This window comes from Arachis stenosperma, chromosome 4 (assembly GCF_014773155.1).
Source record: "Arachis stenosperma cultivar V10309 chromosome 4, arast.V10309.gnm1.PFL2, whole genome shotgun sequence".
NCBI classification, from domain to species: domain Eukaryota; kingdom Viridiplantae; phylum Streptophyta; class Magnoliopsida; order Fabales; family Fabaceae; genus Arachis; species Arachis stenosperma.
In genome coordinates this window covers 145,329,288-145,344,768 of record NC_080380.1, presented here as the reverse complement: position 1 = coordinate 145,344,768, position 15,481 = coordinate 145,329,288, and the positions used below count along the sequence as shown (strand labels likewise).

The following is a 15,481-nucleotide window of genomic DNA, read 5'->3' as shown; positions in this document are numbered from 1 at the left end:
AGGTGTTACCGCTTTTTATGCAGAGAAGATAGAGCTAAGAGAGAATTTTTTGGTATTCCGGCTGACGTACGTCTTGCCACATTATATGAATTGATGAAAGAAGCAGGTGCACTGTAGGAACAATAGTCCTAATAATGTGGCTAATATTTTGAGACTGGTACAAATATAACTTTAAGATCAAGATAGGTACAAGTATCTTTATCTTTTGTGGGTAACATATCTATGACTTAATTAAGGCTTATAATGATAATACCTCATGTCTTTGTATTTTGTGACTTTCATAACTATAACTATTGTTAACTATGCTATTAGTAATGAGTTAGTCAAAGAAGTCTATGCTATTAGTAATGACTTGATCAAAGAGGTCCCTGTATTAAGTTTGTTAGTTTCATATGTATATTTTGTTTTTAGCTGACCTTAGCGTGTTATCATGTAAGACTTCTTTGATGTGTATTTGTAAGTGTAATATAAGGCATAATATATTAATCAAATGATATAATGTGATAATTGGTTAGCCTCTTTAAAATCATGTCCATATAATTATTGATTTAGATATTTCTTCTTCTTGAAATTATTTTCAGTTTATGTATTGGGATGAATAATAAACAAAAATAAAATTTATATTTGATCTAATTAGCTCACACTAACTTTATTATTATTATTATTATTATTATTATTATTATTATTATTATTATTATTATTATTATTATTATATTCCTTACTTGTTATATTATGAATATAATTAAATTTTGTTGTTATTATTTAATTATATTTATGAATATTTACATAATTATATACATAATAACATTACTATATAATATGGAAGGTAATATTATCATTATATAACTTAATTCATTTTTTCTCTCTATTTTTCTTTCCAAACAAATAACATAAATTATTTATTTTTCAATATCTTTCCATCTTATTTTCCTTCCATCCAAACACACCCATAAAAATTAAATTTCACCTTAATTTCTTTCTTTTCTATTTTTTTTCACTCAATTTCTCTCCTTCCTATTTCTTTCCATCCTAAACAAAGTGTAACCGACACATCCATTGATCTACATATATCAAATCTTCTCATTTCTATTAAAAATACCAATAATATTTCTATATGAAAAAAAAAAGCGCCATTTTGTTAGACAACCAATTTTTTTTTTTAAATAAACACATGACATGGACCTTTTAGGCTTTGTTTGGTTGGAAGGAAAGAAATAGAAAGGAAGGAAATAGAAAGAAAAGAAGAGAAAGGAAAGAAATTGAGTGGAATTTTATTTTCTTTGGATATGTTTGGATGAAAGGAAAATGAGAAGGAAGGAAATAGTATATAATGTTATGAAAAGACAATTTTATCCTTAGATATTTTAAAATATATTAAAAATTAAAAGGTAATATTAGAATATTGATACAAAATATATTTTCCTTCCATTTTCCATCCATTATTGGAGGGAAAAAATTTTCAATGGATCCCACCCATTTTTTTACACTATTCATTTTTTCCCTTTAACTTTTCCATTCAACCAAACAAAAAAAAATAGTTATTTTCCTTCCAATTTCTTTCCTTCCTATTTTCTTCCTCCCATTTTCCTCTCAAACAAACACCCCCTTAGTTGGCGTAGAAATCGGGCCCGCAATATCTTAAACACGAATCCACGTGTCTGATTCCAGAAAGGATGAAATCCTCGGCGAGTGGTGACGTCATTTTCACGACGAACTCAACTGTGAAAGAGAGAGACAAGAACCCTTCCAGAATTTGGAATGTGATGGAACCTCCCCGAATGCTCCACACTCACTCCAACTCTCTTCTTTTTCTCTTTTAATTCTTCTTTTCTTCTCCTCACTGCGCAAGCAACGTTAAAGTTCTCATCTTCTTTAATCAATTAATTCTCTCACTCTTCACTCTTCACTCTTCATTTCAGCTCCTACTAACTGCTAACCAACACTATCTTTTTTTCTACCCATGACTTCTACGACGTCGTTTCCGGGTCTCTATTCATTTTCCCACTCTGTTCCAATTTCATGCAGCAGGAACCACCGTGCTCTTCTTTCTAATCCCCGCTACTCCTCCCTTGCTTTCCCTTCAAAGCCCTTCAACCTCCTGAGATCGCTTCCCATCACCAAAAGGGACCATTTTGCAAATGGGTTTCGGACAACAACTCACAGAAATCCCCAACGTTTCTCTGTTCGCTGTGAAGCTTCAAGTGGAAGGGTAACATTTCATATTTGCTTCAAATTTCATTCAATTTCAGTCTATAACCTTGCAATTGATTGTAATGGAGCTACTCGTGTTGCTAATTATAGTAATATAACTAACTAACCAACTAACCTAGCTCAACAAACTGATCACGTGGGTGATTTTCTCAGCTTCTTTCGAATCAAAATTAATGTGGAATCTTGGTTATATCTTGTTTTTTTTATGGTATTTGGGATTTGGTACTTTGGTTGAAGCTTGCGGGATGCAGGGGATGATGTTTTTGGCTTTTATGTAATGGCAGATTACGCAGCAAGAGTTCACTGAAATGGCGTGGCAGGCCATAGTTTCCTCGCCGGAGGTGGCGAAGGAGAACAAGCATCAGATTGTGGAGACTGAGCACTTGATGAAGGCTTTGTTGGAGCAAAAGAATGGTCTTGCTCGCAGGATTTTTTCCAAGGCTGGAGTTGATAACACTCGGCTTCTAGAAGCTACTGACAAGTACATTCAGAGGCAACCCAAGGTAATTGACTAAAGTAGAGCAAGTTTGAACTATAATATGATAGCTTGTATTGTTGCATTTTGTTGGCTGTTTTTTTGCTACTCATTAGTGGATAAGGTAGTTGTTCATTGTTTATGGTTCTGTCATCTGAATACCGGGAATTTAGTTGTTTAACTTGTGAACAAATATGTTAGGTTCTAGGGGAATCAGCTGGTTCGATGTTGGGGCGTGAGTTGGAGGCATTGATTCAGAGAGCCAGGGACTACAAGAAAGAATATGGGGATTCATTTGTTTCAGTTGAACACTTCCTTCTTGGTTTTACCCAAGATCAACGTTTCGGGAAGCAGTTATTTAGGGATTTCCAAATATCGCAGCAGACTTTAAAATCTGCAATAGAGTCTGTTAGGGGACGCCAGTCAGTTATTGACCAAGGTAATGCTATTTTCCATTTGTCTTTTACATATGACAAATGCTAATGTACAATGTATGTCTCTCTAAGGTGTTAGGATCTGTACGTTACATACCCTTGTCAGCATTTCATCTTGTTCGAGCATAATTTTTTATTTGTTGTAGATCCGGAGGGGAAGTATGAAGCCTTGGAAAAATATGGGAAAGATTTGACAGCAATGGCTAAAGCGGGAAAACTTGACCCAGTCATAGGAAGAGATGACGAAATACGTCGGTGCATCCAGATTCTCTCCAGGAGGACAAAGAACAATCCTGTGCTAATTGGTGAGCCTGGTGTAGGAAAGACTGCAATTTCTGAAGGGTGAGTGCTTAGGTCCCATCTTTGCTGTCACCTTGCCTGGAAAATGAATTATATTTAATGAGTTCCTATATTTGCAGGCCTTCATTTTACTGTCCACCATAGTTCATAAATACTGGCAATGGAACCTGTGAATCACGTTGAAAATGACATAATTTTATTTAAACTTATGATGGTATATATTCATTGAGAAAATTAAGAAAATTAATAAACTTGATTATAAGTTCACAATACTTATGAAAATACTTCTTAAAAATAGGGAGTGTGTTACTGTGTTTAAGAGGTTGGCAACTATGATTGATTCAAGTGATTCTGTTCTCACTTTGATCTTGGTCTGGATGCGATTGTTAATATTACTTACTACCTTCTGCATATTGACCTAATCCTTCCTTGGTAACAGGCTTGCTCAGAGAATTGTGCAAGGAGATGTTCCTCAGGCTTTAATGAACCGTAGGGTATGTGCTTTATCCAAATTCTGGGGCTATTCTTGAGAGTCGGTAAGAAGGGGGAAGGAAAGGAACCGAATAATGCATTTATGTTTCTAATTTCGTTTAAAATGTTGATGTCAATATGTCATAATCACTATTGTATCCTCTACCATCATTGGTTTAATTCATTTTTAAAAGGAACATTAATGTTTTCCCCCCTAATCCTCCTCGTTTAAGTTTGCATAATTTCTTGGATTTGTAAAGTTGATCTTATTCGCTTTTCTTGTTTCAGCTTATATCACTTGATATGGGTGCACTTATTGCTGGAGCAAAGTACCGGGGAGAATTTGAGGACAGGCTAAAAGCTGTCCTTAAAGAAGTAACAGAATCTGAGGGTCAGACAATCCTTTTTATTGATGAGATCCACACAGTTGTTGGGGCAGGTAATAAGCTTCAACTTTCCTCTTTCAGATAGCTGATTTTTAGGTATGCTTAAAGTTGCTTGAAAGGTCTATAGTAGACCCCTAATCACAAATTGTTTTATCTTTCAAGACTTTAGATTAGTGGAGGTTATGATATTAGATGATGTTCTCTTCCTAATATATTACTTATATTCCCAGTTTATGCCAAGTGGTGTGATTTTGAAATTAACATGTAGAACGTTGGATTTGATTGCAATTTTAATCCATCATATTATAGGTGCCACAAATGGTGCTATGGATGCTGGTAATCTTTTAAAGCCTATGCTTGGTCGGGGAGAGCTGCGATGTATTGGCGCTACAACATTAGATGAGTATCGCAAGTATATTGAGAAGGACCCAGCTCTAGAGCGTCGTTTTCAGCAAGTTTATGTTGACCAACCTACAGTTGAAGATACTATTTCAATACTGAGGGGGCTGCGGGAAAGGTATGAGCTTCATCATGGGGTCCGAATTTCGGACAGTGCACTTGTGGAAGCTGCAATTCTCTCAGATCGATATATCAGTGGAAGATTTTTGCCTGACAAAGGTAATAATAGTCTATGCATTCGCAAAAGATTAGTTTTATGTGAGCAATATATGCTTCTGGCTTATTCTCCTTTATTACGCTTCCAAGTCAATTTTCTTTTCTGGCATCAATGATGCTTATAATGTATAAGATGTTAGACGCTCACTCCTAGCTACTGCCAAATTGCAGCTATTGATCTGGTTGATGAAGCCGCTGCCAAACTGAAAATGGAAATTACTTCTAAACCTACTGCACTTGATGAGATCAACCGGTCAGTCTTGAAACTAGAGATGGAGCGACTCTCTCTTACAAATGATACAGATAAGGCCTCAAGAGACAGGCTAAATCGTCTCGAGACAGAGCTCTCTCTTTTGAAAGAGAAACAGGCTGAGCTCACTGAACAGTGGGAGCATGAAAAGTCAGTAATGACTCGAATTCAATCAATCAAAGAAGAGGTGTGTTATTTTTATTTAAGTGTTCACTCTCTTGTTTAAAATAAAATAGATTGATGAAATGTATGTGAAATTTGTTTTGTACTTGTGTTTATATCAACCTAAATAACATGTGCTAGTAAACAGGTGGAGTTGGGGATTATAATTGAATATAAATTTAATCATGTAAAAGATTACTTTCTTGTAATTGAACATCAATAGCAGATACTCATCGTTGGTTAATCTACATATGCAGATAGACAGGGTGAATCTTGAGATCCAACAGGCTGAGAGGGAATATGATCTTAACCGTGCTGCTGAATTAAAGTATGGCAGTCTGAACTCCTTGCAACGGCAACTGGAAACTGCAGAGAAGGAGTTGGATGAATACATGAGCTCCGGCCAGTCTATGCTGAGGGAGGAAGTCACAGGAAATGATATTGCCGAAATTGTAAGCAAGTGGACAGGTATACCTGTTTCAAAACTACAACAATCAGAGAGGGAGAAGTTGTTGTATTTGGAAGATGTGCTCCATAAGCGTGTGGTCGGTCAAGACCCTGCTGTTAGGGCAGTAGCCGAGGCAATCCAACGGTCAAGAGCAGGTCTTTCGGATCCTCATCGTCCAATTGCTAGTTTCATGTTTATGGGACCAACGGGTGTGGGAAAGACAGAACTGGCTAAGGCACTTGCTTCCTACTTGTTCAACACAGAAGAAGCACTTGTAAGAATCGATATGAGTGAGTACATGGAAAAACATGCAGTTTCAAGATTGATTGGAGCTCCACCTGGGTATGTTGGGTATGAAGAGGGAGGTCAACTTACTGAGACGGTTCGCCGCAGACCTTATGCTGTTATTCTGTTCGACGAGATTGAGAAGGCACATGCGGATGTTTTCAATGTATTCCTTCAAATCTTGGATGATGGAAGAGTGACCGACTCGCAGGGTCGCACAGTGAGTTTTACCAACACAGTTATCATTATGACCTCGAATGTTGGATCCCAATACATAATCAACACTGATGATGAGACCGAGTCGAAAGAATCAACTTATGAAACCATAAAGCAGCGTGTACTGGACGCAGCAAGAGCTGTTTTCCGCCCAGAGTTCATGAACAGAGTTGATGAGTATATTGTTTTCCAGCCTCTAGATCGTGAACAAATTAGTAGCATTGTGAGGTTACAGGTAATTTAACTACCAAGTACATTCTCAGCTACACTTGAAAATTTCTCTTATGTCCAAATTAATTGATGATTCTCATCAGGATTAGTGTGCTTGATCAGTCTATGATTGATGCTAACTACATTCTTGACCTGTTAAAATTCGAAGTTTCATGTTACAGTCAATGGTCTAACACACTCCTCCTCTTGTCAATTACAGTTGGAGCGCGTGCAGAAGAGAATTTCGGACAAGAAGATGAAAATCAAGGTGACAGATGCTGCTATTGAACTTCTTGGAAGTCTAGGGTATGATCCAAACTATGGTGCAAGGCCAGTAAAGCGAGTGATTCAGCAGAATGTAGAGAATGAACTTGCCAAGGGCATTCTTAGAGGAGAATTCAAGGATGAAGACACAATCTTAATAGACACAGAGGTCACAGCATTTTCCAACGGCCAACTTCCCCAACAAAAGCTTACTTTTAGGAAGATTGAACCTGATTCAGCAGAACCTTCCACTCAAGACAGCTTGGAACCTTTTCCACAGACATCTTGAAAGGCTCTATAGTTCCTTATCGTATCACATGCTAAGTATCATATAATTTTGAGTGTATATTGGTTTTGTTAAACCGATTGAATAATGACCCTGGTATAGTTTGCATCAAATATATAGTAACAAAATTGCTTAGTGACCAATGATCAATACAAATACCACACTTCATAATTCACATTTGTCTCTCAAAAGTATTATAAATATTATCTAATAACATATCTACTGTGAGATTAGTAAATTAACCCATCATAATTCATGATGTTAACAGTGCCAAATATGAACAAGGCTTAGTTTGTTTTTAAGCTGTGCCGAACTTGGATGTTAAATTACAGTTTTGGTCACACATTTTCCCGACTGCAGAACTCCATTACACAATAATCAGCTTTACTTTTAATCCCGTTCTTCTGTCAACATACTCATTTTCTGAGATGTGTTCTTTCTTATCCTCTTTATTTGTTACACTCTAATATATCTTTCAATTAATAACAACAAAGCTTTCTTTCAACTAATATCAACAAAGCTTTAGCTGACATATCTTTAATTAATAAATAAATAAAATATATTTTTTGTCTTTAAAGTTTATCAAAATTTTTAAATTACTCTTAAATTTTAATTTGTTTTAATTTTGTCTTTAATATTTTTTATTTACATTAATTTTATCCCTATCTTCAATCTTCAAATTCTTTTGGTCAAAATATAGTCAACAACATTTTTTTCTAATTTTACCCTTTAAAAAACAATTCATCATCATAATCGTTTCCAAAATATGTTTTTCTCTCACCTCAAAACGTCCCTCCTCAAACCCTCTTACCTACTTAGGGGGTATTTTTGACAAACTTCTAAAACAAACTTTAGATAATATAAGAATGCACCAACAAATAAAAAGAAATGGAAGGAGCATTTAGGAAAGTAGATTAGGCTTGTACTTTTCAGTCTAAACTAATTTTAACTCGATAAAAGTCTACAAAACTAGTGAAACTCAACATCTTGTGGCGATTCTGATAACATGTTAATGAATCCTCACGGTATACTGAGAAAGTGTTACATCAACAAAATCTCACTTGATACATGGTATATCACATAGTTAGCAGTAATGACTAACAACCATCCATGCCAAAATCCATGAGAAATGTTGGTTAGCAGCATCATGGTCCTTCCTCGGAAATGCTGGCATGATTTGATACACCACAACCTAAAGCTTAAAGCTAAATGGTAATGGTGCACTTGAAGAGAAATCTGACACAGAAATTCAACCTTCTTGTCAAGACTTGCTGCCAATCTGTTCAAAGACAACGAGAGATGCTATGAGCAATATAGCAGTTATCACATATACCTTCAAGAATGGATAAGACCGTATAACTATAAAAATTTGTTTATTAATATTGACCAATACTATCAGACCTTATACGGTATAGCAAAAAGGCCTAATTTTACCAGATGTATAAATTAGTGCAAGGAAATCCTTCAAATTCAATCATCAAAGTCAGCACTAAACATGATAATGATCCAAAATAAAAATAAAATTTAACAAACAAGTGCACTTCTAAAGCACCAAATAGCATGAAAATTGAGCCTAAAGTGAGCCCAAGTTCTAGCATTGGAAGAGAAACAACAAAATCTTGGGTGAGGAAGTGCTAATAATACAAATTGTATTTAGGGATTATATGTTGAAAGGAGGATGCCACTTTCCAACTAAATCTTCCACAGTATCCTTTTATACTTCTATCATGAAGAACTCTTATGGATATATATGTGTAAACATAAATATGCAGAGAGAAAGTACCTAAGAATCAGTTAACTATTCCTCCTCTGATGAGGATACCTCTTCTGAATCAGACAATGGTAACAAGGTGCATGTCCCAAGCATGTGGCCGTTGAGGCACACATAATACTCAACACCATCTTCATAGGAACCCAACCAGGAACTAGCACTATGAGGGATCATTCTGGCCTGCCGCATGTTCCACAACTTCGCCTTGCAATAAATGCAAACTTGTGTAGGATGGAGTTCTGCAGCCTTGTTAATAAGCATCTTTCGGACCTTGGAAGTTCCGAATGACTTAAACACGCCACGGAAAAATCCTATATTTTTATCTTCACCTTGGTCTGGATGCTCACAAGGATAGGACACATACAGAACATCGCTTCTGCATCGTCTCAAAAGAAAGCTCTTCCCTGAAGTTCTAGAAAACCGAGTCTGATAAACAAAGTGACCTGGGATACCAATTTGACTGAACAAGGTACCATGTGTGCATCCTGTACAGTATATAAGCAGCTTTCCTAGGGCCCTCCAATTCCCATCAACAATGTGGCTCACACCGGATTGCAGATCACGGATCATCCTTGGAGCCCTCGTTCGACAAAACTCTTTCCATAGAACTCTCTTGGCAAGATCATCAAACCATTTGCACACACATGAAAAAGTTGCAATTAGCTTGGGATTCCAATTCAAATTATGAAACAATAGGAATATCACATCTTCACTTATATGCCCTTTAGTGCATTGGCAGCTAGCCGAGTGTATGCATCGGTACTGCTTATTGAGGATCATTTTTTCATCACCTGGCAAGAAAAATTCTCAGTGAATTATTATAAGTTATAACAACTCTTTGTTGAAAAACTTTATGGTATCAAATATCAACGAATATGAGAAAGCCTACACACCAAGTTACTTCACGGAATCAAGGAAATATCAACTAATGAAACCAATACCGAACTATGCTAAACCCCTAACTTGAAAACGGAATATTCTAGAACGTCCGTCCATGAACTATTCAAGAGAGAAATTTGGTACAACCAAAACTTAATGTATAGCATTCAGTTTTTGTATATTTTCTCACCCCAACAATTATTCATGGATGGAGGAGTACTACATTTTCTCAAGTTCTCAACCAAACACATGAAAGAAGCCAAGAAAGGATCACAGAAACTTTAACACAGTTCCTCTTAGAGACAAAACAAAAGCGAATTCCTACTAGAATTCAAGCAAAATTAGAGATTTCCAAAACCCTTCAAGACCCAGATGATGAAAAATCAACCCAAAACCCAAGCATTGAACTTAAGAGAGGAATTGGTGACAGCAACTTCAAAAATATCAAAAAGATAAAAACTTGAATCATAAAAGAAAAGAATTCCCGTCACCTCAGTTCAATTCACCCTGCTTTCAGCATAGCCTCCAAACCTTAGAAAACCAGAAAAAACCCACCACGGGAACCATTCGGAAAAGAACACAAAGCTAAGAAAAACACCAAAGATCAACACACATAAATATAAGAACTTCGAAGGAAGAAGAAGCAAGTTAGTTGAGTAACTCACCTAACAGCAGGGTCAATTTGGTCAAACAAAAACTTCATAGAAGAATTAAATAAAGGTAACAAGGTAGTTACTTTCAAATGCAGAGAGAAAGAGAGAGTTCAAAACGAAGGAGAAGATAGTTTTCTAGCTACGATTTCAATTTGCAACGATAACTGTAAATATATCCATTTTTTTTCAATCATAGAGTGCACGGTGTTGGTAGAATCGCCTTAAGAAACAAGGCCCAGTTAAAAAGAGACACCTGTCCAATGACACGTCATCATGGTGATGTGGCATTGTGGATTTTGGTTCTGTGGGGTCCATTATCCATGACGTGTCATTCGTGTACCAACTGAAAGGTCATTTTCGAAAACCAAGGAGGGGGCACGTGTCGCTCTTACAGAGCGAGTCTAATTTGGTAATATAAGCGTGTGCACGTGGCGTTAGCGTAATAAGGGGAAGGTCATTTTCGTAATATGGCGTGTGCTTGAAGCACCACAACATCAGTTTTGATCCAACAAAAGAGGATAAAAAAAATAGTAATTTGTAAAAAGTTTAGATTTTTTTGTGTCGGAAGTAGGAACCAAATATTTTTGTTGGCTCAAGTAGCAACGTGGCAGCTCCAGAATGCTCCAAGTTTCAGTTGCCTTTTCCAATTTTGTGATTAAAAATATAAATATCTTTGTGTAACTGTTTTGCTTGTGTGTTTGCTTATGTCAAACACTCAAATCAAAGTAGGCTTCTGAGATATTTTCATTTTTCAAACTCTCACTCACTCCAATGACCATTATTGTGTCTAAATTTTAATGAATCTGACCAGAAAACATGTTATATGAATGCTATGAAGCAGGATCTAATCATCTAGTTTGGATATATAAAGAAAAAATCAATTGAATATTCAATCAAGAACATGAATGTGAGAAGCCGACAAGATAAAAAAAGGTTAAAATAAAATTATATACGAAATAGTTAAAAGAGACTTTTGTATAGATAGTTATTGGAGAAATGATATATAATAAAATCAATGACAATTAATGTTTTTAATTCATATAACTGATATTATTTAGTGGAATAAGATTTTTTAGGGCAATTTACCAATTTAAAATGATTGGTTGAATCCTTTACCAGATTACAACATTTGGAAATTGCATACCAATTTGTCTTGTTTAATTTTATATAGAAACCGTGGGAGGCAACCACGGTTTCAAAATCAACATAAACCGTGGCTGGTAGCCAGGTTTTACGAGGAAATCAATTTGAGTGTAAACCGTGGTAGGCAGCCACGGTTTACGTGAAGAAAGAGACAAGCATAAACCGTGGTAGGCAGCCACGGTTTATGAAAAAATGGTTTCGTACATAAAACCCTAGAGGCAGCCACGGTTTACACATGAACGACTATGTGAAGTAGGGTGGTTGATAGAGAATTCGAAGAGCTTTGTGGTTTATAGAGTCAGCAAATTTATTTACGTTTTAATACGATTTGAATTGTATTAGTATATTTTTATTTTTTAATTAATTTAATTTTATATAAATAATTAAAATTTTAAATTATAAAATTTGTATTAGTTTGTAATTTAAAATTTAAATAGACATCATTTAAATTAATAATTTATAAAATTGTATGTATTCGTATTATTGTACTCATATGATTTATTTTTACTATTGTATTCATATGAATATTTGTAACTAACTATAACTAACTATAAGTTTACAAATATGATACTATAAATTTACAAATATGATACTATATAAATCAATGATATGTGTAAACTTATAGTTAGTTATTGTAATTGTGTAAAGTAAAGTACTTTATAAGGATATTTATTGAAACTAATATGTTAATTATTTATATACTTAATCTGGACACTATAATTTTGCATTAAGATAAAAAAAACTATTAAAATTATCATGGCTTATTATAATCAACTACTATTAATATTATTGCACATCATTCAGCCACTATATTTATAATTCAATGATTATAATGTAATTTGAAGTATTGCAAAGTCAAAATACATGATATAAGACATCCAACATAATTACATTGTGAACTTTACATATATATGTACTAATATATCAAAAACTCAGTCAAAGATCAATAGGCATATTTAACGATTGTCACTGAAGTTATTAAATATAATTCAAAAATTAAATTATACCACTCAATGGTATTATCATATGATAATTTAAAATGTTGAGGATAAATAAAAATAAAAGATGAAATTAGATGATAATTAAATACATTCATATTATTTTCAAATTAAAAGAATATACTTATTTAAAATAATATGATTATGTTTATTTAAATTTAAAAAATTTTAATAAGAATATGTTTATTTAAAATATTAAAATTTTAAATTTTAAATAAACCTGCTTATATTAATTTTAAATTTTATTTAAAATAATACAAATATATTTATTTAAATTAAAAATTTAAAATAATAAGAGTACATTTATTTAAAAAATTTTAATTTAAAAATAATATAAGTGTATTTATTTATTAGTTAAAAATTAGCAACTGTTATTTTTTTAAATAGAATAAATATAATTAATCATATGAATACAATAGTAAAATAAATCATATGAGTACAATAATACGAATACATATAATTTTATGAGGCTTTACTTTACACAATTACAATAACTAACTATAAGTTTACACATATCATTGATTTATATAGTATCATATTTGTAAATTTATAGTATCATATTTGTAAACTTATAGTTAGTTATAGTTAGTTACAAATATTCATATGAATACAATAGTAAAAATAAATCATATGAGTACAATAATACGAATACATACAATTTTATAAATTATTAATTTAAATTATGTCTATTTAAATTTTAAATTACAAACTAATACAAATTTTATAATTTAAAATTTTAATTATTTATATAAAATTAAATTAATTAAAAAATAAAAATATACTAATACAATTCAAATCGTATTAAAACGTAAATAAATTTGCTGACTCTATAAACCACAAAGCTCTTCGAATTCTCTATCAACCACCCTACTTCACATAGTCGCTCATGTATAAACCGTGGCTGCCTCTAAGGTTTTATGTACGAAACTATTTCTTCATAAACCGTGGCTGCCTACCACGGTTTATGCTTGTCTCTTTCTTCACGTAAACCGTGGCTGCCTACCACGGTTTACACTCAAATTGATTTCCTCGTAAAACCTGGCTACCAGCCACGGTTTATGTTGATTCCTCCCACGGTTTCTATATAAAATTAAACAAGACAAATTGGTATGCAATTTCCAAATGTTGTAATCTGGTAAAGGATTCAACCAATCATTTTAAATTGGTAAATTGCCCTTTTTTTTAATTATTATTATTGTTATTATATATAATAAAATTATGAAAGAATAAAAAAAATGAAGAGTGATATTCAGGCGGAATCTTTAAAGAGAGTCTGTAAAGTGCGATAAAAGTGATTTTCAGAGAGAGTGTAGAGCGCAGTAAGAGTGTAGCAGAATACAGACGGAATTATCAGAAAGAATGTGCAAACGAAACTGCTGAAAAAAAGTGCAGCCAGAATCGGAAAAAGGTGCAGACGGAACTGCAAGAAAGAAGTACGGACGTAACTACCAGAAGGAATCGCAAACGAAACTGTCAGAAGGAAGCGCAAACGGAACTACCAGTAATAAATTCATATTTATTTTTGGAAATTATAGTCATAGTGAATGATTTACTCCATGAATGGTAGTTGTTTCCTGTGTGAATAGGGATAACCAACACTGAGGTAGGATTTTTACTTGACTGGATGTAATAGGGATTGGTTGGATCTTGAACTAAATTACAAGATTGATTATTCATTGTGGGAGGAGATTGAAAGAGAAACATGGTGATTTCTCACCAGAATGATGATAGCTTGTATATCCTGCTTAAGGAGGATACCATGACTCTAATATCATAATAAAACTATGAAAGAATAAAAAAAATATGAAGAATTTTTTTATTATATGTTGTTGTTTTATATTATGAGAGAACAATGCTACCTATTTATATTAATTACTAAATTGATTTTGAATTTCAAAATAAGCTAAAACAACTAAAATATCTAGATGATTCTGTTAGAGAAAGATAAGTATAATTAACTTAATAAATTTAATTTCTAGAAGAAAAAGATAAAATAACAAATAAAAATAAGGGTTAAGTACGATTTTGGTCCTTAAGGTGGGGGCTGAAAATTTATTTCGTTCTCGGCCTTTTTTTGGCTACAAAATGGTCTCAAAGGTTTAACTTAGTTTTAAAATCGTCCTTCGAACTAAAATACCCTTCCCCTTCCCTTTCCCCTTCCCCTTCTCATTCTTCCTAAAATTCAACCAGAAACAAAGCAGAAGTAGCAACAACTAGAAGCAGAAGAACAACAACAACACCAACAGTAACAATAACAAAATCAGAAGCATAAACAGAATCAGAATCAGAATGAAATAGAAGCATAAACAAAAGCAAAAACACAAAGAAGATATGAAACAGAAGCATAAACACAAAGAAAGGCTCATGTAATCAGAAGCAAAATCAATGTAATCAGAAGCATAAACAGAAGCAAAATCGAATGACTATCTGGTGGTACACGACAACAAGAGCAGCTCCAATAAAAGGTCCAACCCAAAAAATCTACTGCAATAAAGAAAAGAAGATACGAAATTCAGAAAGAAATGAGTGAGAAAAAAAAGCCAAAAACGAAGAAGACATACCTGATCATTCCATGCATGCTTTCTGTTGAAGATGATGGCAGCACTATGGCTCCTAGCTGGGTTAATCAGAGTTCCAGTGATAGGAATGGTTGCCAAGTGGACCAAGAAGACAGCAAACCCGATCGGAAGCAGCGGCGACCGGCGAGGAGCAGCGACGAACGGCGACCGAGCGAGGAAGAGAAGCAAAAATCACGAGTGGCGCATGAGCGGTGAGGACCGAACAACGAAGAGCAGTGGCGAGATTCAGCGACCGAACGACGAAGAGCAGCGGCGGCGAGGAGCAGCGGCGGTGGACTCCCTTCCCCCACCTTCCCTTCCCCCTCTTCCTCCATTAAAAACCCACCTCCCCCAGCGTGATTACCCCTTCCCCTGTTCTCCAACTTTTAACCCGTTTTTCATTTTTTCCCCTTTTTTTAATTAGGGGTAATTTGATAATAAAAATTAAAATTTCGGTAAAAAAGAC

At 34.1% G+C, this 15,481-nt stretch overlaps 2 protein-coding genes across 3 annotated transcripts; one reads left to right on the top strand and one right to left on the bottom strand.

The window, feature by feature from the left end:
- Positions 1-1,749: 1,749 nt before the first annotated feature.
- On the top strand, positions 1,750-7,184 carry LOC130976023 (chaperone protein ClpB3, chloroplastic). Its single transcript, XM_057900757.1, has 10 exons — positions 1,750-2,209; positions 2,496-2,714; positions 2,888-3,125; positions 3,267-3,462; positions 3,860-3,914; positions 4,180-4,330; positions 4,587-4,895; positions 5,064-5,329; positions 5,562-6,488; positions 6,684-7,184. The coding sequence occupies exons 1-10, from the start codon at positions 1,961-1,963 to the stop codon at positions 7,014-7,016; spliced, it is 2,943 nt and encodes a 980-aa protein (XP_057756740.1). The 5' UTR covers positions 1,750-1,960; the 3' UTR covers positions 7,017-7,184.
- A 597-nt stretch (positions 7,185-7,781) lies between these two features.
- Positions 7,782-10,455, bottom strand: LOC130973704 (EID1-like F-box protein 2). 2 transcript variants are annotated; one of them, XM_057898335.1, is made up of 4 exons: positions 10,329-10,453; positions 10,155-10,248; positions 8,797-9,575; positions 7,782-8,292 (listed from the first exon to the last, which is right to left on the bottom strand). In XM_057898335.1, exon 3 carries the CDS (start codon positions 9,562-9,564, stop codon positions 8,812-8,814), a length of 753 nt encoding a protein of 250 aa, XP_057754318.1. In that variant the 5' UTR covers positions 9,565-9,575; positions 10,155-10,248; positions 10,329-10,453; the 3' UTR covers positions 7,782-8,292; positions 8,797-8,811. The 2 variants fall into 2 exon arrangements, with proteins under 2 accessions (XP_057754318.1, XP_057754319.1); XM_057898336.1 differs by lacking the exon at positions 10,155-10,248 and having other exon boundaries at positions 7,783-8,292; positions 10,329-10,455.
- Between the last annotated feature and the right edge of the window lie 5,026 nt (positions 10,456-15,481).

Bases quoted from the DNA above. Each gene is read 5' to 3' on its own strand.
- LOC130976023 (XM_057900757.1), top strand. From the start codon at position 1,961: ATGACTTCTACGACGTCGTTTCCGGGTCTCTATTCATTTTCCCACTCT. The intron at 2,715-2,887 runs GTAATTGACTAA...CAAATATGTTAG, and splicing joins ACATTCAGAGGCAACCCAAG to GTTCTAGGGGAATCAGCTGG. The intron at 4,331-4,586 runs GTAATAAGCTTC...ATCATATTATAG, and splicing joins CCACACAGTTGTTGGGGCAG to GTGCCACAAATGGTGCTATG.
- LOC130973704 (XM_057898336.1), bottom strand. From the start codon at position 9,564: ATGATCCTCAATAAGCAGTACCGATGCATACACTCGGCTAGCTGCCAA.